Source organism: Ursus maritimus, unplaced genomic scaffold, assembly GCF_017311325.1.
Source record: "Ursus maritimus isolate PB19 unplaced genomic scaffold, ASM1731132v1 scaffold_4, whole genome shotgun sequence".
In the NCBI taxonomy this organism is placed as follows: Eukaryota; Metazoa; Chordata; class Mammalia; order Carnivora; family Ursidae; genus Ursus; species Ursus maritimus.
In genome coordinates, this window is record NW_024426552.1 from 80,226,996 (window position 1) to 80,251,763 (window position 24,768).

At 41.2% G+C, this 24,768-nt stretch overlaps 2 protein-coding genes across 4 annotated transcripts in view; both read left to right on the plus strand.

Moving 5' to 3' along the window:
- LAMP3 (lysosomal associated membrane protein 3) overlaps window positions 1-18,402 on the plus strand; it is a 35,587-nt gene extending 17,185 nt beyond the window's left edge. The window contains exons 4-7 of one of the 3 annotated variants that reach the window (XM_040621545.1): window positions 1,428-1,485; window positions 4,725-4,895; window positions 6,820-6,986; window positions 16,697-16,826. In XM_040621545.1, coding sequence (XP_040477479.1) covers window positions 1,428-1,485; window positions 4,725-4,895; window positions 6,820-6,959 — 369 coding nt within the window. In that variant the 3' untranslated portion in view covers window positions 6,960-6,986; window positions 16,697-16,826. Of the gene's footprint in view, window positions 1-1,427; window positions 1,486-4,724; window positions 4,896-6,819; window positions 9,470-16,696 lie in introns of those variants that run through there. The other 2 variants (XM_008705276.2, XM_008705277.2) reach the window with 2 other exon arrangements.
- Window positions 18,403-23,692: 5,290 nt separating this feature from the next.
- The window catches only part of MCCC1 (methylcrotonyl-CoA carboxylase subunit 1), a 58,990-nt gene continuing 57,914 nt past the window's right edge, over window positions 23,693-24,768 (plus strand). The window contains exon 1 of the mRNA XM_008705280.2: window positions 23,693-23,871. Coding sequence (XP_008703502.1) covers window positions 23,783-23,871 — 89 coding nt within the window. The 5' untranslated portion in view covers window positions 23,693-23,782. The remainder of the gene's footprint in view (window positions 23,872-24,768) is intronic.

The window sequence follows — 24,768 nt, forward strand, 5'->3', positions numbered from 1 at the left end:
AAATAATACACAAATGGACTTAAATGTAGTCAAGATTATTATTGTTAAATTTCTTTATGACTTGACTTGGAGCTTCTAAAGGTAATTCTATTTCGGATTCTGATTTTCGTTGCTCTTCCGTTTTTTGCACCTCTTACTTGTGGATAGTTCTCTCTTTCTTTTTTTTAAGATTTATTTATTTGAGAGAGAGAGAGAGCATGAGAGGGGGAAGGGTCAGAGGGAGAAGCAGACTCCTGCTGAGCAGGGAGCCGGATGCAGGACTCGATGCCAGGACTGCAGGATCATGACCTGAGCCAAAGGCAGATGCTTAACCTACTGAGCCACCCAGGTGCCCTTGTGGATAGTTTTCTAATGAATGTTTACAAATAACTAAATCGCCTACTTTAAAAAACCCCAAAACCTCCTTTTTCAACTTACCCTTCCATATCTCAATTCAATTCCCTTTAGTGTTTTACACCCTTAGTCTCTCAGGAGGTTATAGAGCTGTTTTGTAATGGTTTGTTTGTTTTGTTTTTCCAAAAGGACAATCCCTGAATAAAATATGGGACACTGCTTAATATTTCTGAACACAACCTCCTGGGGTCCTCTTCTAGAGAACACCCAGCGATCTCAGAGTAAACCATTTGTTTCCAGAATTCCTCATGGTGGCCCCATCTAACCATTTTGGAGACATGAACCCTTTAATCTATTAAAGCAACTGATACCCTCCCCAGGAAAATGCATGAAAAATTTTGCACGCGGTTTTTCCCAGAGAGCTGCTGAGCCCCATGAAGTCCACCCATGGTAGCCTTAAAGATCAGTGGCTCAGGGTACTTGGGTGGCTCAGCTGGTCAAGCAACCGACTCTTGGTTTCAACTCAGGTTGATCTCACGGTCATGAGATCAATCTTAACATGGAGTCGCTCCACACTCTCTCTCCCTCTGCCCTTCCCCTCTGCTCTTTTTCTCTAAAATCAATCAATCAATCAATCAATCTTTAAATGCCGAAGCTCTTCCTGACTGTAAAGAAAAAAAAAAAAGATGAGTGGTCTCAGTTTGAATCTCTACCCTAAGATATACATTACTAGTAAAAGCATAATGTATACCCCTCCAATCTCTCCACCTTCCAGATGTACATGCATTTTAACAGGAAGAAACTTGGCCCAACTGAAGGGACTTTGGACTGGTGGAATATGAATTTTAGGCTCTAGCAACAAATATGCAATAGAGAAATTTGGGACCAGGAGTAAGCCATTACTTATTTATTTATTGCGTGGTGTATTTATTTTTTTGAAGTTTTCAGACACAATTATGGTTCCATACCAACATATCCCCAAATCCCCATATCAAGGATTGAATAGCTGGAATCCTGCCTAAACAAACTTTGTAAAGCAGGATCATAAGCACAAAAACTGATGGCTCAAAGGTTAACACACTGCTGTTTTGCAGGATGAAAACTCGTATTATATCAATGAAGTGAGAGCCTATTTGACAGTCTCAAATCCAGGTAAGTAGTTAGAGAAGGCCACTCCAGCAGCAACGATACTGTGCCTCTGGTTAGCTCATTTTTCAGCCCATTGAATTTGCTAATCTTTGATGCAGCTTTGGAGAAACAGACTGAGAGAGTAACCAGGAGAATGCACTCCATCTTGGCATGCTTCCATTCGCTCATCTGCTCATGAAGGAGGCTGGACTACATTATGTCAGAGATCATCATCAGCAACTCTGAAGAGTTTAGTGACTTTGGGAAAGATTTGCTAGTGATGGTGCAGTTTCTTCTGTACTCTTGGAATCATGCCTTCATTCTACAAAAATGGGGTCAGTGCCAGCGAGGTGCCAAGCCCTGTAAGAGGCAGTAGAAATCCATATTAGCCAAACATATGATCCCTGCTGTCCTGGAGCTTACGTTCTAGAAGTGGGGAGAGGACCGTAAACAGACACATTAAATTATAGTAGACAGTTAAGTAGTATTAAGTTCTATGAGCAAAGCGGGAATGGGGGTGGGAGAGGACTGGAAAGATATTTTTAGGTAGGGCCTTTGGGAAGCCCTCAGGGTCTCTCTGAAGGGGTGAGACTCAAGCAGAGAGATATCCCCATTTGGAGGCATCTGGGCCTGGGGAAGCTTTTTTCAGGTGGCAGGTAGAACAGATACGCAAGTCCTTAGAAGTGAACATGTGCGTGTGTTCAGGGAGTGGCGAGCGCCACTTGTGCCTGAGAGAGAGAGCAGAGCAACAGATCAGGTCTGACGCATGTCCAGCCAGAGCATGTAGGGCTTCCGGGTAAGGCAAGGTGAGGACTTTGGATTTGAGTTTAAAGCGTAAAAGGATGCCATTGGAAGGGTTATGTAGGGAAATGGTAGATCAGATTTACACTGATAAAGATTCAGTTTGGTTGCTATATAGAGAATGGCCCACAGTGGGGCCAGTCGAGAGAACTGCTGTAAGGTTCCCATCCAGAAAAGGAATGCTCCCAGTCAAGTCGGTGGGAATTGCTCAGAGGGCTCAAACATTTCTCTGGAAAGCCCAGACTTCGATAACAAACCATTGCTGGGCACCCCCTCTGTGCCGGGTACTGTACCAAGAATTTTCATGTCTATTTCCCCCTTTTTAAAATTCTATCTTTTGACGGGCTTAAGCTTATCTTATTAAGGAACCTATACTAAAGAAATTTGACAAGAAATGAAAATGTGGAGAAATGTCTATCTAAAACATAAGATATATTTTATTGATATTGTTCAAGAGGATGTTGACCATGATTATTGGCTGAAAGTAAGTAAGATGTCATAGTTGACAACTCATTTTCATACATAGTACCTCACTTAGATATGTGTACTCTAGAGGCTGGGGAATAAATATTGAGAATGCTAACACAAATTAGCTGATGTTATCACAAGGCATGGACTACATTTGAGCCAGGAGAAAGGTAGTAGTGTCTCAAGAGGCAGGGGAAGGCAAAGTCAGACCAGAAGCTAAGTTAGAGGCTGAGAAAGGGGATAAAACAATTCTAGGTCCCAAAAATCCAGGCTCAGCCGTGGCAGGAGGAGCTGTAGGAGCCACGGTGGTGGTCATTTGCACGTCAGTGGTGGCGGTGGCAGTGGCAGTATTAGTGACAGTAGTTAGTTGTAATTATAGTGGTAATGACCATTGTAACGTTAGTGGGAGTGACTGTAGCGGACTACCCTGGGATATAACACGTGCTGTAGTGGTCTACATGGATAATTCAGTGCATGATGTAGGACATTTGCATGTACATATGCAAGAGTCTACAGTAAATTGTACAGTGATGGGCAGGAAACACAATAGTGTCGTGGTTAGGATAGCAGGCTCTGGAGTGAGATTGCTTGAGTTCAAATACCACTTACTAGCTGCAGGCTTTAGGCAAATGTTTTCAATTCTCTGACTCTCCATTTCCTTGTCTGTAAAATGGAAACAGCAGAACCAATCTTAAAAGATTGTATGAAAATTAAACAGGACAGGGGCGCCTGGGTGGCTCAGTCGGTTAAGCGGCTGCCTTCAGCTCAGGTCACGATCCCAGGGTCCTGGGATCAAGGCCCACATCGGGCTCCCTGGGGAGTCTGCTTCTCCCTCCGACCCTCCCCCCTCTTATGCTCTCTCTCTGTCTCAAATAAATAAAATTAAGAAAAAAAGAATTAAACAGGACAGTGCATGCAGAGTACTTGCGTGGCTCCTGGCACATAGCAAGCTGACCCTTAATGTGGAAGGCTACCTTAGACACAGGCAAACACACCCACAGAGGCAGGAAAGGAGGGAGACTTTCAAGCTCCCCCATTAACAGCCCATGGGTATTCCTTTCAGGCACAACTTTGGTGAATTCACAAAGGTCCATAGTCTGGTCCTCAATCGTGGGAGCTGTCAGCACCCCCTTTGTATTCTGTCTCTTCAAGGAGACACTTAAACCAAGGTCATGAAACTGATGTATAAAATCCAAATGCAAACGTGTGCGTTTATCGGGCAACTATTTCTTACAGTAATTGCCAAGGGGACTAGACAGCAGCGTCCCCTGGCCAGTGAACTTTCTCCCATTCAATAAGCCAAAGTATAATCAGAAGGGTGTTGCGTGAATGTAGAATTAGAGCAAATGGAGTTAATTATACGATGAAAATGTTTAACCCCATCTGCCTTGAAGCGTATGCTTCCCTAAAAAGGCTATACCTCTCATAAAACAGTGCCAGTCCTTGAGCAGGTCTCTCTCTCCCCAATGGCACTCAGGTGGGCAGAGATGAGCCTCTCCCTTCTCTGGGTTCCCATGGATTAACTTGTCCTTCTGCTATCTTAACACAGTCTGGTACCATGCAGATGTTCTACGTGGTGACTGCGTATGTCTGTTCTGATTGATTAAGGGTTCATGTGACTGTCACAGAGAGCAACCCTACTTCTCTCTTTTCTGAGGTTCTTGTGGGCATTTCTCTGTAGTTCCCAAGCCCTGAAGATAGTCCCCACCCACTCTGCTCCAAATGAAACAAGACAGCTGAAGAAAAAGTTCCTAAAAGTTCTCATTTCAATGTTATCACATTCTCACTTAGGTGAGTTTGCCCCCATCTACTTTATAATACCAGAAAAAAGTCCCCGGGGAGCACCGAGAGTGGGTCTTCATGAAGAGAAGGCAGACCTCGTTAAAGCCACATCTAAAGGAAGGCCATTCAACTGCACATGGGCCACCCAGTAACAGCTGATCCTCAATGGATATATGCCAACAAGTGTCTATATTTCATCCTTCTGTTCTCAGAGACAGTTTACCAAGGAACGAAAAGTTCTGTGGTGATGTTTGAGACTGTGGTTGGGCATTCCTTCAAATGTGTGAGTGAACAGAGCATCCAGCTGTCAACCCGGCTTCAGCTGAAAACAATGAATGTCCAATATCAAGCCTTTGATTTCGAGGATGACCACTTTGGAAATGGTAAGTCAAGCCTTGATCATGTCGCAAACATAAACTTCAGAGACCCAAGGGTAGTTTCAAGTTGTTTTCTGTGTGTGCAACTGTCAAAAGGGACAAGAATCCCATGAGCTTCCTACAACAGTGTGATTCCCCAAAGCGTTTAGGGCCAAATTTCTCTGGCCAACTTTCCCTCCTGCCTTTCCTTTGAGTCAATACCAACCTCAAAATTTGGACACTTTAATCCGTTCAAGTCCACCACTCTCCCACAGCAGGATACATTCTCCTTGTATGACCACAATACATAGTCTGACTCCTCAAATACACACACACATACTCAATCAAAAAGTCAGAACATACCACCTGCAATGTTCCCTTTCCAAGCTGTTGAGTACTGGGAAACTCAGGTATAGTTGGAGACTTTAAAGATCCTGAGTAGTAGTAATATCTGAAATTCAAGATTTCAGAATAGATTCTTTCCCACTTATACAGGGAAAAGAGAAAATTGCAATAATTCAAGATAGAAATATATTCTGTTGGGCCCCCTCTTCTCAAATTTGAGCTCAATTCCCCTGACTAGAGCTTCCTTGCAGCTGGTGTTAGTTTCTATGCAACTTCTGCTTTGAGTTCTAGCCACGACAGAGGGAAGCAGGTCCTAGGCAGAAGGCCAGGGACAGACCAGGGTGACTTTCTGAGAAAGCCCTTTCTTCTCTTCTGGAAAAGTGGGATATAAAGATTCCTACCTATGTCCAGGAATTGAGTTTCAGTTTCTAAAACATTCCTCTCATAATAACTAGGAACATTATGAGTACCTCTCAATTTTCATAAATAGTTTTAGCTAGAAGTTTAGCTGTAAATTAAATTTCTGTGATGTGAATCCAACTTCTCTTTGAGTTCCATTATAAAGTTGAAGATGTGCCTACACAAAACTTTTGATATACTTGCTGGGAAGCACTGAGTAGAGGAAGGATTAAAGTGTTGCTGGCCTCGGCCTCGGATTTCTGTAGGTTTTGTCTGAGTCTTCAAATCTCTGCCTCCGTTTTGGACCTTTACCACAGTGCTAAGATAAAAATATTAAAATGTCTTAGTAAGCGTGGGCCCCACTTTGTCATCTGGTCTCAAAACTTCCAATTTGGGGAAACTTAAAAATTCATGATGAAGGTTTGAAAAGCCTCTGTAATTCATCATGTGATCTTAAAAAATAAGGTACACACTCACTCTTCCTCCTCCTCTGAACTTCTGTGAAGCAGGAAGTGAGCAGGTAGGAAACCTAGTAGTGGCAGAGGTGAGAAATAAAACCTTTCAGCAACATACACCTGGCCTCTCAGCAGCACCCACAGGAGATGTAGACAATTTATCTTTTCATTTTTTTCCCTCCCTTCCTCCCCCTTTCATATAACTCTCAACCTCCCACATTCTCAATCCATTTGAGGGAGTGAAAATCCCAGAGCCTGTAGAAGGTTTCTCTGGTACCTGGAGCCCGAGGCTGTCCAGCAGTAACCTCTAAGAAGCAGAGTCTGGCGAGAAAACTTCGGCCATGCAATTTGGCGCAGATGTCTGTTGCCGGAGTTGGGAAAGCATGGCCCCAGAACTTACCCAGGCTTACAGTTCTGATCCTGACTCTCTAGACCAAATCGATGTTTCCCAAAGTTGGATCTGTCTTCCAGCTGCAACAGAATCATCTGGGCCCCACCTCCAACCCACTGAATCATAAGTTCCTGGGTGTGGGGACAGGGTATCTGCAATTTAAGAGAGCACTGCACACTTCAGATTATCGCATTGACTTTCCCTCCTCGTTTTCACCTATCGGTGTGTCTGAGGCAGCAGGTGGGAAGCCCAGCAGCTCCCCCCCGTTTCCTTCTCTGCATGGCTGAGGCAGGTAGAGGCAGTATCACTTCCCAGCGTTGTGGCCAGCCTGTAACACCTGTTACTCTGACTTCAATTGCAGCGGATGAATGCTTCACTGACAGAAACAGGAGAGAAAACCCTGTGGCCGTGGGCCTGAGTATCGCAGTACTGCTTATCGTTTTGCTAACAGCGTGTCTGGTGGCCAGCAAGAGGCCCAGTAGAGGATATGAACGCATGTAAAGCCCCACCTTCTTCAAAATGTGCAAGGTTAAGGCCTTGGGAATTCTGGCTTCATATTCAGCCTGAAGTGAAGGGATCCATTTTTCTAGTTGCCTATCCCACCCTCCCGATCTGATTAGAAAACCTGGCTTTCCGCCGCTAGGCCTTCGGAAGACTAACAAAAACGTAGCCCCATCTACTTTCTCCTATTGGCACAGGGAGGCTGTGCCATAGGGGCTTGAATTCCACCCTCCACACCTGGTAGTACAGGTCTGGCTTTGAGAATTAGGGACATGAAGCAGGGACAGGGGGAAGGTGCTTGGGAGAAGGAGAAAGCAAATACCTAAAGGGAGAATTATAAGAAAGACATTTTCAAAGTGCACTGATTTCTTTTACACATTTTTAAGAGTCTCAATATCCAGTTTTTCAAAAATTTTAGTTTTAAAAAAACAATCCATTTCAAAATTGATTCTAAAGTGATTTTAAATTCCCGGTTTTTGCCCAATTCCTGATTTACTTGAATTATAGAATGGTGTTAACAGACTATTATTTTTAATAACTAGATAACTAGATAACATCCCAACATTTCATTTTTTTTTTTTAATGTAAAGCACACACCAGAGATCTTGGCAAACAAGAGGCCCCATAAATATTAGTTCTCCAATTTCTTCACCTTCATCTGTTGTCTGTCTCCTTAACATTTTTTTTTTTCCTGCTTTGTCTCTGTTTTTCTTTGATCCTTAGTTTATCCTTGTAAATTTGTTAATCTGGGCTATTGTGGGGAGGGGATGTAAGCAAAGCATCAAAACAACCAGGGACTGCAAACAGGGCAGGTAGATCTACCCCAGATTATTACCCACTTTCCTCTTAAGCAAACATTTACCAAAAAAAAAAAAAAATCATAAGCCAGGAGATTCCTGATTGAGAGAGATTAATATATGGAGGAAAAATTCTATCAAATATGGCTTAGAATGTTATTCATTCATGGTTTTTTATTATGTTGTTTAAAGAGGAGTATTGAGGAGGCAGCTGGCTGAGCCTGTGACTCTAGATCTCACCTTGGATCTTGAACTCAGGGTCCTGAGTTCAAGCCTGACCTTGGGCTCCCTGCTGGGTGCAGAGCCTACATTAAAAAAAAAAAAAGTAGGAGAATTGAGGGGTTTTTTGTTTTGTTTTGTTTTGTGTTTTTTGGAGAAAAGGGACAGTATGGGCTTCTGGATGTTTCTAACTGCTTTTACGAGCAGAAGTGTTCTTGTTCTTCTATAGTCGCCAGAGGTGCCATCCCTTGTTTTTTAACAGGGAGTTTATGACACTTGGCAACAGCTCTATAACCACTGCTTATCTAGGGCATGTTCTGGCTGTCTCTGCAAGGATTTTAGCTCTCTCCACTTTCTCAGAACTGAGGGGGTGGGGAGGGCACGCAGCAGCTTCAAGAGCGTTTCAAGAGCCCCTAAGACGTTTGGAGTGTTAGGACATTCCTGTTTCCTCCTTACAGCAGGAAATGTTGAAGAAAATCTGGGCTGTGAGGACCCGGTGTTCCCCAGAGTGACTCAGGTTTACCAGCGAGGGCTTGCTTTTGGAGAGATGCCATCTCTCTCCAACTCCAGCAGGCCCTCCAGCAGGTCCTTCCAGCAGGTCCCTCCAGGAGGCATCAACAAATACTCGGCTCCCCACTGCCGTTTCCAGCTCCGCCTCAAGCGTACTGGAGGGCTTCTATACCGCAGAGCACGAGCTGCTTATTCACCGTGCCACTGACCACCCTGTAGGATGACTAAAGGAAGCTTACTGTTGTAGTGTGTGGGAATTTCCATGGGAAAAGCCGTGGAGTTAAAATCAAGAAGAGAGGGGTAAGGCAGTTCATATAAGTGCAATTCTCCTTTCTACCGTCTTCAGTGAGTTCTTTGGAGTGGTACCTGCAGCAGTCTTGTTATCTACACCCCCCCCCCCGCTAATTATCTTTCAAATTGCCGTGAATTAACATTCTAGTAAGCGCAAAGGGCAAAGGTTTCGTTTGGAAGATTAGTAAATAAAGCCCGGATGCGTTCCTGCCCCGCAGCTCTGCCCACTTTGTGCAGGGACTTCCGGGGAGGGTCCCGGATTGCGACTGCGACGCGCTGCTGGTCGGGAAGTGGCCTCCTCCGGCCCGGATTGCTCTGGTGCTACTTTCAGGGCTGCAGTTCCAGGGGTCCGAGGCTTACTGCAGAGCGCTGCTGGTCGCATTCTGGCCCCCTTCCGAAGGCCTGCGGGGGGCGTCTGCGAGCCTCTCCGGCCTTTAGTGCACCTGCTGCTTGCGGGTCCCGCGGGTTTCAACTCCATTTTTCTCTTCCGACGAGGGTAGAGCATCCTGAATTCACCCCTCCCTCTACAGCCCGCCTAGAGACCGCCCACCTGGAGATAACCTACATCATTTTGATGTATTTCCTTCGCATAAATATTGTTTTACAAACCGAGCATGCGGAGTACACAATTTGGAATCCTGTTACCTGTACATCATAAGCATTTCTCTATGCTATTAAAGGTGCAAACTGTCATTATTGTGGCTGCTCTGAATACGCTATCAACATTATATAAAAATTTACTAATTATTGTGTTGAGAATTTTTATTGTTTTAGGTTTTCACAAATATATTGTGATTAAAGAATTACATATGAATTACAAAACAGATAAGACATTGATTAACCAATGTGTATAAATGTGTGCCTGAATTTTGGTTTTGCCTCGTAAACTGTTTAAAATGGTTATAATTTATTCTGCAGTACTGATTCTTAATTTTTAAGAAAAAAATTGAAACGAAATACACGTAGATGGTTTAAAATTTGTTTTAAATATTACAGAAATATATGAAATGAAAAAGTAGATTTAAAATAGTGACTAGAATTTTCCTCACAGAATTTTCCTTCCTCATGATCTAATAGATTGGGGGGCAGTGTTTAAAATCACGAGTAGCAGTCAAGATACAATCTAATGCAATAAACTGTTTAAACTGGTGAACAAAAAAGAAACAAGATTCAGAAGAACAGTTGAGAGGACAGCAGAGCTAGGCTCTGGGCACCTGCTTCCCCCAACACACTCACCAGGAAGCCATATGATGAGAGAGAAAAAAATCTCGTGAACACTTACTACCATTCCTAAAACTGGAGAGAAAAAGACTGGTCATTTCCTCTCTTCTCATCTAGGAGTAGTGAAAATGGCCACTGGGAAGAGTAGGCAGAGTAAACAGAGACTGAGGGAGGTGAACTGGGGAGCCAAACCCAAATCACTGGATACCCCCAGACTGTAGCTAAGTCCCAAGATACAGAAAAGAAGATAGAATCCAAACAGGTAGTTCAATGGGAAACATTAACTGATCTCAGACACGGGGGAAAGAAAGACCCTAATTTACCCAAATGATATTAAAGGAAACGCAATGTCATGGATGAGATGCTCAAGAACGAGCAAGATGAGGGTCCCGCCTGGCTGGCTCAGTCGGTGGAGCGTGCGACTCTTGATCTTGGGTTTGTAAGTTTGAGTCCCACATTGGGTGTAGAGATTACTTAAAAAAAAAAAATCTTAAAAAAAAAAAAAAAGAATACGCAAGATGAAAACAAGCTCTATGACCACTATGCAAAAGTACTGCAGCAAAATAACAGAAGAATAATATTAGATCAAAATATGGCTATAGAGTTTTAGCTTTGCCAGATGAAAAATGTTCTGGAAATGGATAGTGGTGACGGTTGCACAAAAATGTGAATGTACTTAATGTCACTGAAGTGGACACTTAAAAATAGTTAAGATGGTAAAGTTTGTGTTATGTATCTTTTACCTCAATTAAAGGAGGGAGAGTTAGAAAGGAATATAGTTGACAAAATACAAAGAAAACATAACTTCAGGAACAGAGAGAAATCCCTGACAATTGGTTTTTGCTGAGAATCATTTAATAAGAGCGTGAATTCCATATAACCAGAGCTCATGGATGAAATGTTATAATGAAAGAGTGAGGTGAAAGGGAGATTTCACTCCTACAGGTGAACAAATTGAGTATCAAAGTAACACCCAATAATAAATAGAAATAGTAAGAGGCAGAATTGATAGAGCTGAAAAGTGAATTATCTTCACAGAATAACGGAAATAAGCAGTTAATGCAGCTAAAAATTAAGATTATGACATTATAGGGCAGCTGCTAGGTATGGAAGATATTCAGATCAGCTAAAGCAAGGATAATTGGTGCCTCTGACGTAGCAAGTTCAAAAACAGAAGGAAGATAAATTTGATGGTTTCCGAGATTTTCTTTAAGATAAATAATTGAAGTTGCAGATTGAAAGAGCATAGTGTGTCCCAGGAAAAAAACTGACACAGAAGGCTTAGCATTAAGATACATCCAAATTAACTATAGAACTTTAAAGATACAGAAAGAATTCTTTAGACATATGAATTCTCCCTCCCCTCCCAAAAGAGCAAATCACCTATAAAGGGGAAAGTTAAATTTGGCCTCAGATTTCTTTACAGTAACATTTAAACTCAGCAAATAATAAACCAATGTCTACAAAATCCTAAGGGATAGAAAGTGTGACCCCAAATTATTATTATTAAGACAGCAGGCTGATATCCTCAAACATGAAATAATTCAAAGGATATAACACCAATGAGTTCTTCTTCAAGATAGTGCTTGACAATGAAATTTGATAAGAGCAGAGAGAAGCCACATTATAAACAAGGATATAAACAAATATCTCTCAGAAATAGAGAAGCCACATTTTAAAAAAGGCATTTTATCTATTTAAGTAGTTAAATATAAAAAGCATTAAACGACCATGGGTCTGTAAATCTATCATAGAGTTACACCTTCTTGTATATGAAATGATATATAGACATGGTTATTCATGACAGCATTATTTATAATAGCAAAAGATTGAAAACAAATGAAGTGTCCATCAGTCTGGGACAAATACACCCCACAACAGAATAGAGTTATAACAAAGAATGAGAACATACATATTTGTGTATGTATAGGAAACTTACCCAAAATATATTGTTCGGGCACCTGGGTGGCTCAGTTGGTTAAGCATCAGACTCTTGGTTTCAGCCCAGGTCATGATCTCAGAGTGGTAACTGAGCCCTGCCTCTGACTCTGTGCTCAGTGCAGAGTCTGCTCAAGATTCTCTCTTCCTCTCCCTCTTCCTCTCCCTCTGCCCCTCCCTCCACTTGCTCTCTCTCTCTCTCAAATAAATACATAAAATCTTCAAAATATATTGGTAAGTGAAAAAAACATAATGCATGATAATAGTGAGAAAAGGAGGAAAAATATTTTTTTTCATTTTTGCTTGTATGTGAAACATTGGAAATATATATAAAAAGCCAAGTAGTTACAACAGGGGTGGGGGAACTAAGATGGGGCAAGGATGAAAGTGGAACTTCTCAATGTACAGCTATTTGTAGTATTTTGACTTTGAATTGTGAATGTGTTATATACTTGAAACAAATTTTTTCTTAAAGATTTTATTTATTTATTTGACAGAGAGAGAGACAGCCAGTGAGAGAGGGAACACAAGCAGGGGGAGTGGGAGAGGAAGAAGCAGGCTCATAGCGGAGGAGCCTGATGTGGGGCTCGATCCCAGAACGTTGGGATCACGCTCTGAGCCGAAGGCAGACGCTTAACGACTGCGCCACCCAGGCGCCCCTGAAACAAAATTTTTTAACCATAGGAATGACAGTTATCAAATAGAATTGAAATAATGTAAACCCAAACAATGATTTAAAAAAATAACATATCTATTCAAATTTTGAATTTGGAAGAAGAGAGATGGAAGGGAATCTGCTTGAGCTCATCTTTCAAAACACTTCAATAGATAATGTCTAAATTGGAAACACAGAGTTTAGAAAACACATAATGTCTGTCATTTACTTCATAACCCTCTTAATGCATTTCATAATCCCTTAGTGTGTATTTATAATCTCTTTTTTAACCTTAAAGGGATCTTTTATGAAACAATATCTCCTGTGACAAAGATACATTTATTCGAAGTTCGGTAATTGTCCCAGTTTTGTTTTAGCTTTTTTTCTTCAATGAAATCAAGTTAAACGAAATACAGCAATTTTGGTAAAATAGCCCTTGCGTGATCCTATATTAATACAAGTACTTGTATTTATTTTTCTGCCCATCTGTGCTTGTAGTTGTATAGAAGGATGCCTGAAGTTATATTGGTCCATGTTTTAGCAAGAATAATTTCTGGGCGGGTAGTTTTAGGTGATTGGTTTTGTGAGGGGTCCCAGAGAAGGGCGGTCCAAAATGTCCCACAACGGCATATTGATTATTTTGAATTGGGAAACAAGGACACTCATAGAACTTCCTCTGTCACCATGAAAGCAAGAAATAAATCTCCCCTATGAAAGCTACCCTCCCTGTGCCAAGAAGTAAAAATACCTCCTTATCACCAGAGAAAGGAACTTTAAAGCCAAGAAGGCTATAGAAACAAACCCTGCTATTTTTTACTAATCTGCCATCTCAGCCCAAATTCTACTTAGAATTCCTTACAAATTAAACCTCCCAAACATCTGTTTTCTTTATCCTGTCAAATCTTCACAAATGTATTATCTCTTTGTCTAAAATGTGTCAAAACTGCCTGCCTTAGTCATCTTTGGGTGTCAATTTCATTATTGGCTCTCTGTGCATACATAATAAAATTTAGGTTTTTTTTCCTCCTATTAAACTGTAATTCTTAAACCAGTTGGCAGAATCTTGGAGGAAAGAAGAATTTTCTTCCTCTCCTACAGTTTTTACTTTTTTGTGAGCTTTTGTAAATCATGTTAATTATTTATAATGAGAAAATACAATTTTTTAAAAAATAGGATGATGTTTAAGCATTCATGTGAGTGCATGCGTGCAAACACACACACACACACACACACACACACACAAGAAGCAAATGCCTTCAAGGTTTGCAGTGATTCATTCAAGTGGAAGGACTGTGGTGATTAGAAAATTATTTTCTTTGTGTACTTTTCTGCATTTTAAAAACATTTAAACAATGTGACATTAAATAGTATAAACCTGTATGGAGGGTAAAAGTTGCTCTCTTCTCCCATCCCACCCCTTCCCCAGCATCTTGCCTATCTTTTTATTTTAGGCACACACCCACATTTGTTTGAGTTCATGCAACCCTCCGCAGACCGTAGGGAACTTCCCTGCTAGCACACTGAGATCTACCATATTCTTTGTAGTGGCTGCACGATATTCTATGGTACGGATATGCCATTTTAAATTTTTGATAGATATTTAGATTGTCCGTTTTGTTTTCATAAAATGAGATTATTGTAACATACCTTTGTGTACTTACATGAATTATCGTGAGTATAAATTCCTAGTGGTGGAATTATTTTAGGGTATGTGTTTTACATTTTAACATTTTTGCATTTCTTTCCAAGTCATTTAAATCAAATTAACTTCTTAATTTGTTGATGTTCTTTTTTATATAAGAAATAGATATTAATATATATATATAAAACAGGGGTGCCTGGGTGGCTCAGTCGGTTAAGTGTCGGACTTTGGATTTCAGCTCAGGTCATGATCTCGGGGTCATGGAATGGAGCCCTGTGTGGGGCTCTGTGCTCAGCGGGAAGTCTGCTTGAGATTCTCACTGTCTCTGCGCCTCCCCCTCTTACGTGTGCGTGCTCTTTCTCTTTCCTTCTAATATAAATAAATAAATATTTTAAAATATGTATATATACGTAACAAAATTGTTTACTCCAAAAGGGCTTATCATGAAAAGCAACATTTCTCTGTCCTTCCTTTAAGAAACAAAGTACTTTTAACTAATTTTAATAATTTCTTATGGTAACTATCTCAATAATTCTTTTTAAAAATGTTAAAAAGCTTTCTTATTTTTTAATTTATTAGCTTTAAACTACTTATTATGGCAGATAAAGACTTCATACTCTCACACCATTCCTTGTATGGTTATAGCATTGTTTTTTGCTAAGTTAATAAGGTATATATTATCATAATTATGTAAATATTGTCCACTCCCATGTCAAATAGTGCAGGACAAGCACGGTTCTTGTCTTAGACAGATTTGTTGTTTCCTGGAGTCTCTATCATTCGCTCGCCCCTGGTCCCTCCCGATTCTTTTTTCTCTGACCTCAAGTGAGAATTGATCCTTGATTCATTTTTATATTGTTTCATGCAAGAATCTCATGGATATATTCTCTTATCTGTCCTTTTTCTTATGTTATCCAAATATTTGAAATTTTGATTAAAATTTTTCTTTGCATGCTGTTTAAAACTGAGATGATATGATGTTTTACCTTATAAATCCTTGCCCTCACCTTGTTCTTCTTCCATCCCATTCTCCCCTTAGCCACCTATAGGCAATTACTTTTAGTGGTTTATCATGCATTCTTATCCTTCCAGGTTTTAAGTAAATGCAAGCACATATATCTTCATTTCTTCTTTATTTACACAAAACATTGTAGTACTATATGCATTTTTCTTTGCATTGCTTTTTCCCCCCTTAACATATACTGGAGATTTTTCTTTTCTTTTTTTTTTTTTAATTCAAGTTGATGCACAGTGTTACAGTAATTTCAGGTATACAGCATAATGATTCAACTTCTCTATAGGTTATGTTATGCTCACCACAAATGTAGCTACCGTCTGTCACCGTACATGCTATTATAATATCATTGACTCTATTCCCTATGCTGTGCCTTTCATCCCTGTGACTTATTCATTCCACAACTAGAAGCCTGTATCTCCCAGTCCCCTTCACCTATTTTGCCCATCCCCTCAACTCCTTTCCCTCTGGCAACCAATAGCTTGTTCTCCATATTTATAGGTCTGATTCTGCTTTTTGTTTGTTTGTTTATTCATTTGTGTTGTTTTTTTAGATTCCTGATATGAATGGAAATAATATGGTATTTGTCTTTCTCAGTCTGACTTCTTTCACTGAGCATAATACCCTCTAGGTCCATCCACGTTGCTGCAAATGGCCAGATCTCACCCTTTTATGGCTGCATAGTATTCCATTGTGTGTGTAATACCACATCATCTTTATCCATTCATCTATTGGCTCTTATCTAATCTTGAATAAGATATAGATATAGTTTTCTACTTATTTGTATTCAATCACATTCCTCTTTTCCTCAGGGCTCTTCATCTTTCTCCAGTTGAGACTGATTACATTTTAAATGAACTGAATGAGCACTCTCTAATGAAATAAAGAAAAAAGTTTTGACGAATTTACAAACTTTCATTTTTCAGCTCTCATGAATATTTAGGTCTGTTTTCTAGTATTTTTAGCTCATTAAAAGCAATTCAAAAGAACGTTAAGTATAGCAAAAATGTTTTACATTTTTGAAAACATGGATAAACATCACATGTTTTCAAGGGATCGTGTGTAATCTAACAACAGTCTCTTTTACGTAAACACATTCTACTTTGCAGAGAGCACACCTGGAAGAAAGCAAGTCTAACAATTATTAAATATCTAATAATTGCCAAAAGGATAAGGTTATCTTATTTAATCCTTCAACAATTTTATATATTACTTGCTTACTTTATGAATGAGGAAATGGCAAGGTTCAGTAACTCATCCCAGTTCACACAGTTAGTGGTGGAATTAAAAGTCAAGGTGGGTTGTGTGTCAGCTATACTCCAATTAAAAAAAAAAAGTCAGGCTTGGGTTTGACTCCAAAGTTCATATACTTCCCCCTCTAACCTGCTTTCTGGTCTGTCCTCACCAAACCTTACCCGCTATGTTGTATTTTTTTCCTCTCTCTCTCAGTGGATGAGTGTTCGTCTGACTACACAATTGTGCTTCCTGTGATTGGGGCCATTGTGCTTGGTCTCTGTGCTGTGGGTTTGACTGTCTATGGAATCCGCCTAAGACGTGAATCATCTGGATACCAGAGAATCTAATTGGTGCCCTGGGGAAAAGAAAACAATGGAGTCTAGTGAATTCTTTCATCGGTTCCAGGATGTTGGGGACGTCCCTTAGAATTAGTCCTTCCAGAGATGTAAACCACCATCTTTCACAAAACCCAAGTCATCCCTGATTGAAGTTCAAGCAGCAAATCAATTTCTGCATATTTTTGTTCATTTTATGAAAGATCTAGTGAGCTGTTTCAGAGTATTTTCCAATTTTCTTCAAAATATTTTAACCATTCTAAGTCAGTCTTTGAGATAGATTAAATTAGCATAATGTATGCAAAGTGGTATATGCTTCCAAGTTATAAACTAAAATGTCAATTGTAATTAATGCTCCCTGTGCATATTGGGGATTTTATTTTATCCTCCATCTTTCCCATTAAAAAAATGCCTCTGCTTTGTCTACAAAATGGACTTCTAGTGCATTTACTATCCATGTTTTATATGATATACCTATGTCTGATGACCTACTTGCTTCCTTTTCCATTTAAAAAAAAAATCATCAAAAAACCCGCCATATCACAGGTTGTCTAGGTTTGATGTGACACCAACAAGAGGAGCAAATCAACTTATAATCTTGAGGCCTCCTCCTGCAGAATCACTAGAGACTAGGAGTTCGGTGGCTATGGACAACAGAACTCACTAATAGGCAAGAAACAATAGCCCTTAATTTTTGAACACATCTATGCCAGACACTAGGCTGAGTTTAGATACAAGCCATAAAATTCTCACAACTTATAGTTGAGTAAACTCAGGCTTAAGGAAATTAATCACTTCCATGTCGCCCAGCTCACAAGTGGCAGAGCCAGAATTTGACGGCCAGTTGGTCTGGTGGCAAGCTCTCTGGACTTTTCACTACACCAGTGACACTGAGCGCTGCCTGAAGCCTCACCAACACATGCTCCTTTTTCACAGAGAAAATGAATTTCTCCAGGATCATGAGAGATTAGAAGACACGAAAGGAGGACTTGATAGGTAATGAAATAGCCAATCTTTAATAAAGGTCTCTACCGTCTTGAAGGAGACTGAGGGGCTCTGAAAAACAAGAGTTTCTCGTTTGTATGGGATTGTGCGGCTGTGGCTCAAAAGATAAAGGAATGCAGGAAACTTCTCAAGTCATTGGAAATAGAGAAATCTTCTAACCGCCAACCAACTCTTCTTCCTTGAATGTAGATCCCCCCCTTGTGGTAACTTGCTTCTTCTGCACTTTTACAGCCACATCTATTCTAATTCACTTTATTCTGTAGAGCAACCCGCCAAGAATTGTACTCCTGCTTGTTCTTCCAACTAAAGGAAGGAGCTAAGTCTGCTAACACAAAAGACCACATACCCCTAGCATTCTTTAGGAAAGGAATAATTCAGGTCACCCTGGAGGACATGTTGACTTTCCTGACTTGTTCTCTTATGAGTGAATAGGGTTGGCAAGATCCTCGGTTTAGTCTTAATAGAGTATTGGATTGTATTAAAAGTTTTTATAATAAAAAACTTTATTTTGGGGATGAATTTATGTCATTCGTGTCTTATGATTTGATTTTCCTGCTATAAAAATTTTTGTTTACCATCGTAGTTGTGGTTGTTGCTTGAATAGATAAGTTAAATCATCTTTCTATAATTATTTTGTTCTATTCTCTACTGTCACTTTACTACTAACTTGGAAGACCTATTTGAGAGAATCTGAATTTTTGAGAGGAAAACCACATCCAAGTTGTAAATTAAATCTCTCAACTCTTAGACCAGACTGACTAGATTACTAGTTTACTTAAGTGCTGCCACAGTTTATCCATCCATTTATTCAATCAATGAACCAACATCAATTAAGGACTTACGAAATATCAGACACTCTGGTAGGGGCTGAGATAAATGAGAAGTCCTGTATTAGCTGTATTAGTCCTGGATAGATAGGTAACAAATTAACCCAAAACTTAGCAGGTTAAAACAACACACATTTATTATCTCACACAGCTTCGGATGCTCAGAATTCCTGGAGCAGCTTAGCTGGGTGGTTCTGGTTCAGGTTCTCTCACTAGGAGGCAGTTAAGCTGTCATCTGAAAGTTTAACGACGGCTGAAGGATCTGCTTGCAAGTTCACATTCTGCGGCATATCTATAGGAATGCTCACAACATGACAGCTGACTTTCTCCAGGTGAGTGATTCAAGAGAGAGAGACTGACCACCTATTCACAAAAGTTACATACCATCACTTGTATTGAATTCTATTGGCCACACCAACCATCTCTGGTATAATGTAGGAGTGAAGACCAGGAGAGGTGGAAATCAAGGGGGGCCATCTTGGATACTGGCTACTCCAGGTCCATTGTCAAGGTTGAATTACTGGTTTACTTTTTTTTTTCTTTTCTTTCTTTTTTTTTAAATTTTTATTTTGTTATATTAGTCACCATACAGTACATCTCCAGTTTACTGGTTTACTTTTTGGGAGCAATTCAGGTAAATAAATTCCAGTATGTACACTAAGAGAAGTGGCTTACTATGGAAACTATACAAAGGGTAATGAGGGCAGGGCCCTTTCCAGCCTGCTACCAACTCTGCCCCAAGTATGGCACCTCCCCAGGGGAGCAGCCTCTCACAACCTCTGGTGCTGACAGTTCATTGACCAGTCGAGGCTCAGGCATACTTGCCTTTTCACCAGCGCTGGCTGTGGGCCCATTGCTCTACAATGTTAACTGATAGCTTTGCCTCAAGGATTTGTTAACTCTTTACCATAATATAATCCAAAGAGATCTGGACCACACAGATATCCCACAGGACATCACTCTGAACCATTACTTTGATGACATTATGCTAATTAGCCAGGACAAGCACAGAGTGATTATTCTGTTGGAAGCCTTGGTAAGACATATGTATTCCAGGAAGTAGGAGACAAACCCGATGAAGCTTTAGGGACTGACTAGTTCACTGGAGTGTTTAGAGACCCAGGGGGTCAGAGGCATGCCAGATATCCCCTCCAAAAAACCATACAGCTATTTTGCATCTTGCATCCATCCCACAAAGAAGAAACCATAGAACCAGGTAGGCCTTTTTAGGGTCTAGAGGCAACATTCCACAGCTTGGAATATTCCTCTGGCCCATGAGCAGGAGAGGGCAGTACAGCAACTCCAGGCCGTGATGCAATCCGCTCTGCTGCTTGAGCTATACAATCAGGCAAACCTCATGTTGGAGGTATCAGTGGTGGGTAAGGGTACATGGCATTTTTGGCAAACTCCCGTGGGAGAATCGTAACACAGGCCCTGAGTATTCTGGAGGCCATGCCATTTGCTGGAGAGAAATAGATGCCCTTTAAGATACAGCTCTTGGCATGTTACTGGGTCCTGGAACACTTGACTTTGGGACACTGTTACCACATATCCAGAATTGCCCATGTTGAGCTGAATTCTGTCAAATCCACTAAGTAATGAAGTCAGTTGTAGAATGGGTAATAGGACAGAGGTCAAGAAACTATGGCTCTTGGTTTGGTCACCCATTTTTGTAAATAAAGTTTTGTGGAGTATAGCCATACCCATTTGTTTATGTATTGTTTATGGCTGCTTTACAACAGCAGAGTTGAATAGTTGTAATAGAAACTGGTCCACAAAACTTAAAATATTTACCATCTTCCCATTTATAGAAAATTTGCCAAGCCTTGGGGTAGTTATATGTTTAAATTTATGAGAAACTGCTGAAAAGTTTTTCCAAAATGGTGTTTGTCTTTCTCTAACTGGCTAATTTCACTTAGCATAATGTCTCTCCGGGTTCCTCCATGTTGTCACAAATGGCAGGATTTCTTTCTCATGGCTGAATATTATTTCATTGAGCACATTTATCCTGCATCTTCTTGGTTCATCCAGTCGATGGACACCTTGGTGGTTTTCAGATCCTGGCTATTGTGAATAAGCCTGCAATGAAGATGGAAGTGCAGATATCTCTACAAGGTACTGATTTCCTTTCTTTCAGATACATACCCAGATGTGGGATTGCTGGATCATGTGGTAGTTCTATTTTTAATTTTCTAGGGCACCTCCATACCGTTTTCCAGCATGGCTGCCATTTTACATTTCCACCACCAGTGTGCAAGTGCTCCCTTCTGTCTACATCCCCACCAACATTTGTTATCTTTTGTCTTTTTGATGATAGCCACCCCAACTGGTGTGAAGTGACATCTCATTGTGGTTTTGATTTGTATTTCCCTGATGAGTATTGATGTTGAGCACTTTTCACATGGCTGTTTGCTATTTGTATGTCTTCTTTGGAAAAATGTCTATTCTGGTCCTTTGATCATTTCAAGTTGGGTTGTTTTGTTTTTGCTATTTTTTATAATTAATAAACAGCATGCATCACTTTGTTTTATTTTTTTTTTAAGATTTCATTTATTTATTTGTCAGAGAGAAGGAGAGAGAGAGCACAAACAGGGAGAACAGCAGGGAGAAGGAGAAGCAGGCTCCCTGCTGAGCAAGCAGCCTGATGTGGGACTCGATCTGAGGATCCTGGGATCATGACCCTAGCTGACAGCAAACACTTAACCGACAGAGCCACCCAGGTGTCCCTATTTTTTGCTATTGAGTTGTATGAATTCTTTGTATATTTTATATATCAACCTGTTGGCTTGTAACCCTCCTGGAAGCTTCCCAGGTGCCATCTAAAATCAGCCCACAATGTTCTCTTGCATTACGGTTCTTTTTTTCTTATTGGTTTGTGGGAGTTACTTATATAATAAGGAAAGTAGCCCTTCATCTGTGATAAGAGTTATAAAATTATTCTCAGTTTACTGTTTCCTTTTTCCTATGTATGTTTTGCTGGATGTGAGGGCCATCTGGCTGCGACATCTGTCACCCCATTGATCGCCAGGGTTGGTTCCGCTGATCTGGCTGGCTAGGCGGGTGTCCCCTTCCTCCTCACCGCTCCACGTGCGTCCCTCCCGAAGCTGTGCGCTGGGTGGAAGAGGATGACCTTCCCGGATAGAGGTGGACTGTTCTTCCGTCAAGGGTATAAGAGTAGCTGCGCTCCCCTGCTAGAACCTCCAAACAAGCTCTCAGGGTCCTATGTATGTTTTGCTGTGCAGATTTAAAAACAAAACAAAACAAAACTGAATTTGATTAATTTTCTTTTATAGTTTGAGTATTATGTTACACTTAGAAAAACCTTCCCTCTTTTAAGATCTCTCATGATGTTTTCTAGCCTCTTTTATGCTTCCATCATTTACATTAATCTCTTATTCTTTTAGGACTTATTTTGATTTTAGGTGTGAAAAGTAAGGATTAAACTTTATTCCCCAGAGAGCTAGCCACTTGTCCCAATACCACTTCTTGAATTATTGAGTCTTAAAATCTAGAATGTATGTTGAATTTTACTAATGACCTGTTAAGCATCTATGAATGTAAGATTTTTTCTTTTAAACTATTAATAAGTTTAATTAATTAACTATATGAATATTGAATCATTTCTTGTAACATCATCCATTTCATCCAAGTTTTCAAATTTATTTGCTTAAAGTTGAGCAAAATTAGTCTCCTACAAATCTATAATTTGTTTTCTGTATCTGTGACTTTTTCCCACTTATTTTTTTTAATCATGGCAAGTGTGCATTTTCCCCCATTTACTTTGATTAAATTAGTTAACTACATTATTGATTTCTTTTCTAAACATCTGGATTTATTAGTTCTTTAATACTGGTTTTCTTAATTCATTATTTTCTTTTATTGTTACTAATTTCTTTTTTTAAATGATTTTTTATTATATTATGTTAGTCACCATACAGTACATCCCCGGTTTCCGATGTAAGGCTCGATGATTCATTAGTTGTGTATAACACCCAGTGCACCATGCAATACGTGCCCTCCTTACTACCCATCACCAGCCTATCCCATTCCCCCACCCCCTCCCCTCTGAGGCCCTCAGTTTGTTTCTCATAGTCCATAGTCTCTCATGTTTCATTCCCCTTTCTGTTACTAATTTCTTTATTCTGCTTTCCTTATGTTTATTTTTGTGTATTTTAGCCCTTAAATTGGATGATTATTTTACTTCCACTATGAATTTGCTTATGAGCCCTGCTTTAACTATGTCCAAATAAGCGTCTCTATGCAATGTTTTCATTTTCTAGTTATTCTGTAATTTCGGTTTTGACTTCCTCTACTTCCCAATAGTGCACTAAAACACTTATTTATTTTTATTTATTATTATTTTAATTTTTTTGGAGAGAAAGAGAGCGCTCCCTAAGGACAGGAGGGGGTGGGTGGGGGAAAAGGAAGAGAGAGAATCTCAAGCCGATTTCGGGCTCAGCAAAGAGCCCCACCCTGAGCTCCGTCTCTGGAGCCTGAGATGAAGCATGATCTGAACCAAAACCAAGAGCTGGAAGCCTAACCCCCTGAGCCACCTAGGCTCCCCTCAACTAAAACACTTTTTTAAAAACTCGGGTATTTTTAACTTTTTAAATTTTATTTTAGTTATTTTTTTTCCTTTCTTGAGAACACTAGAAAATTGTGTGTTTTGCTCTTCAGCCCATTTGACTTTTCCCCCAGGACTCCGCCTCCACCACTTTCTCACGGCTTTAATGATAAAGGTCAAGAGGCGGGTTCTCCTTAAAGCGCGAGGAGAACGAAGGAACCCTGCGGGCCAATAGAAGAAACGGCAACCCAGGACCCTTGGGTGCTAAGGAACGTGAGGGCGGACCCTGCGTTCCGTAGGCGCCACACCCGAGGGGCAGGAGAAGCAGGGACCACACCCCCGCGGGTTCATGGCCGATTGACCAATCGTCGCCCCCGACGCCCTGCTCTGTTCTTTGATTGGTTTTGAGAGAGACGCCCCCTCCACGCTAGAGAGGCCTAGCGCCTGACTCAGACCCGGACGGTGGCCCGTGGAGGACAATAGGCTTGCGAACCAGAGGAAAGGTGGAGCAGCGAGTGGGAAGCCGCTGGTGTACCCAGGAGTCGGAGAGCAACCGGGCTGTGGGGACATGGCCGCAGCCTCTGCGGTGTCGGTGCTGCTAGTAGCGGCGGAGAGGAACCGGTGGCTGCGAGTCCCGAGCCTGCTGCTGCCGCCTAGGTAACGTGAGGTGGAGGGGTGATGGATCTCTGTCTGGGGCGGGGGGCAGGAGTGGTGGTAAATGGACTCCTGCATGCCGCGAGAGGCGCTCAGGGACCGAGGGTGGAGGGGGTGGACGGGACCAAGAGAGCACGGAAGGAAAACCCCGGCCCCTTTCGGGGTGTTCTGCTTTCAGTCTGGACATCGGGAGGGGGACATCTTCACACCCGGTGCTTGCTTTTCCTCCCCTTTTCCCATATCCGCCCCGCAGCCCTCTGCCTCTCTATTTCCATTTTTGAGGCGCGGGGGAGGGGTTGAGCTGGGTCGGCCACATCCACACTCCGCTCACTACCGCGGAAGGAGCGACGTCCGCACAGCTGCTACCGTTAACATGGTGCGTTCTCGGCGTTCCCTCTCTGGAAGTGGTGATAATCCCGGTTCTGGTGAAGCCCAAAGGGGTCAACGACCTGCCCAAGCTTACCAAGTAGTAAGAAATGGAGCCAGGACGCCCTCAAGCCCCTTCTCGTTCAGCTATCCCCGGTCAGGTGTGTCCAGTTCAGACTCTTGGAGTTCTTTCTCATTGTTGGAATGGATCAAGTTAACAACTTCTGTCAAAAGTTCTTGGAGGCAAGTTAACTAACCTGACTCCGGATCAGTTTCAGATTTTGAGCTATAAGCCTTATAGACAATAACTTTGACGGTGAAGACACTCTCAGGTTCCCAGGTAGCAGGCTTCTCTAGCTTGCTTTGCCTCTTCATCCTCCTCCTTCTCACCTTCTCCTCCATTCTGGAAAGACGGCATAGCTAAGTGCCGAAGGGCGCTCAGACTGCAGTCAGAAGCCAGGGATCTCAGCTTTGCTACTCGCTAGCTGTGTGAGCAACCTTGGGCGAGTTACTTAATGTCTCCGTGCTTCAGTT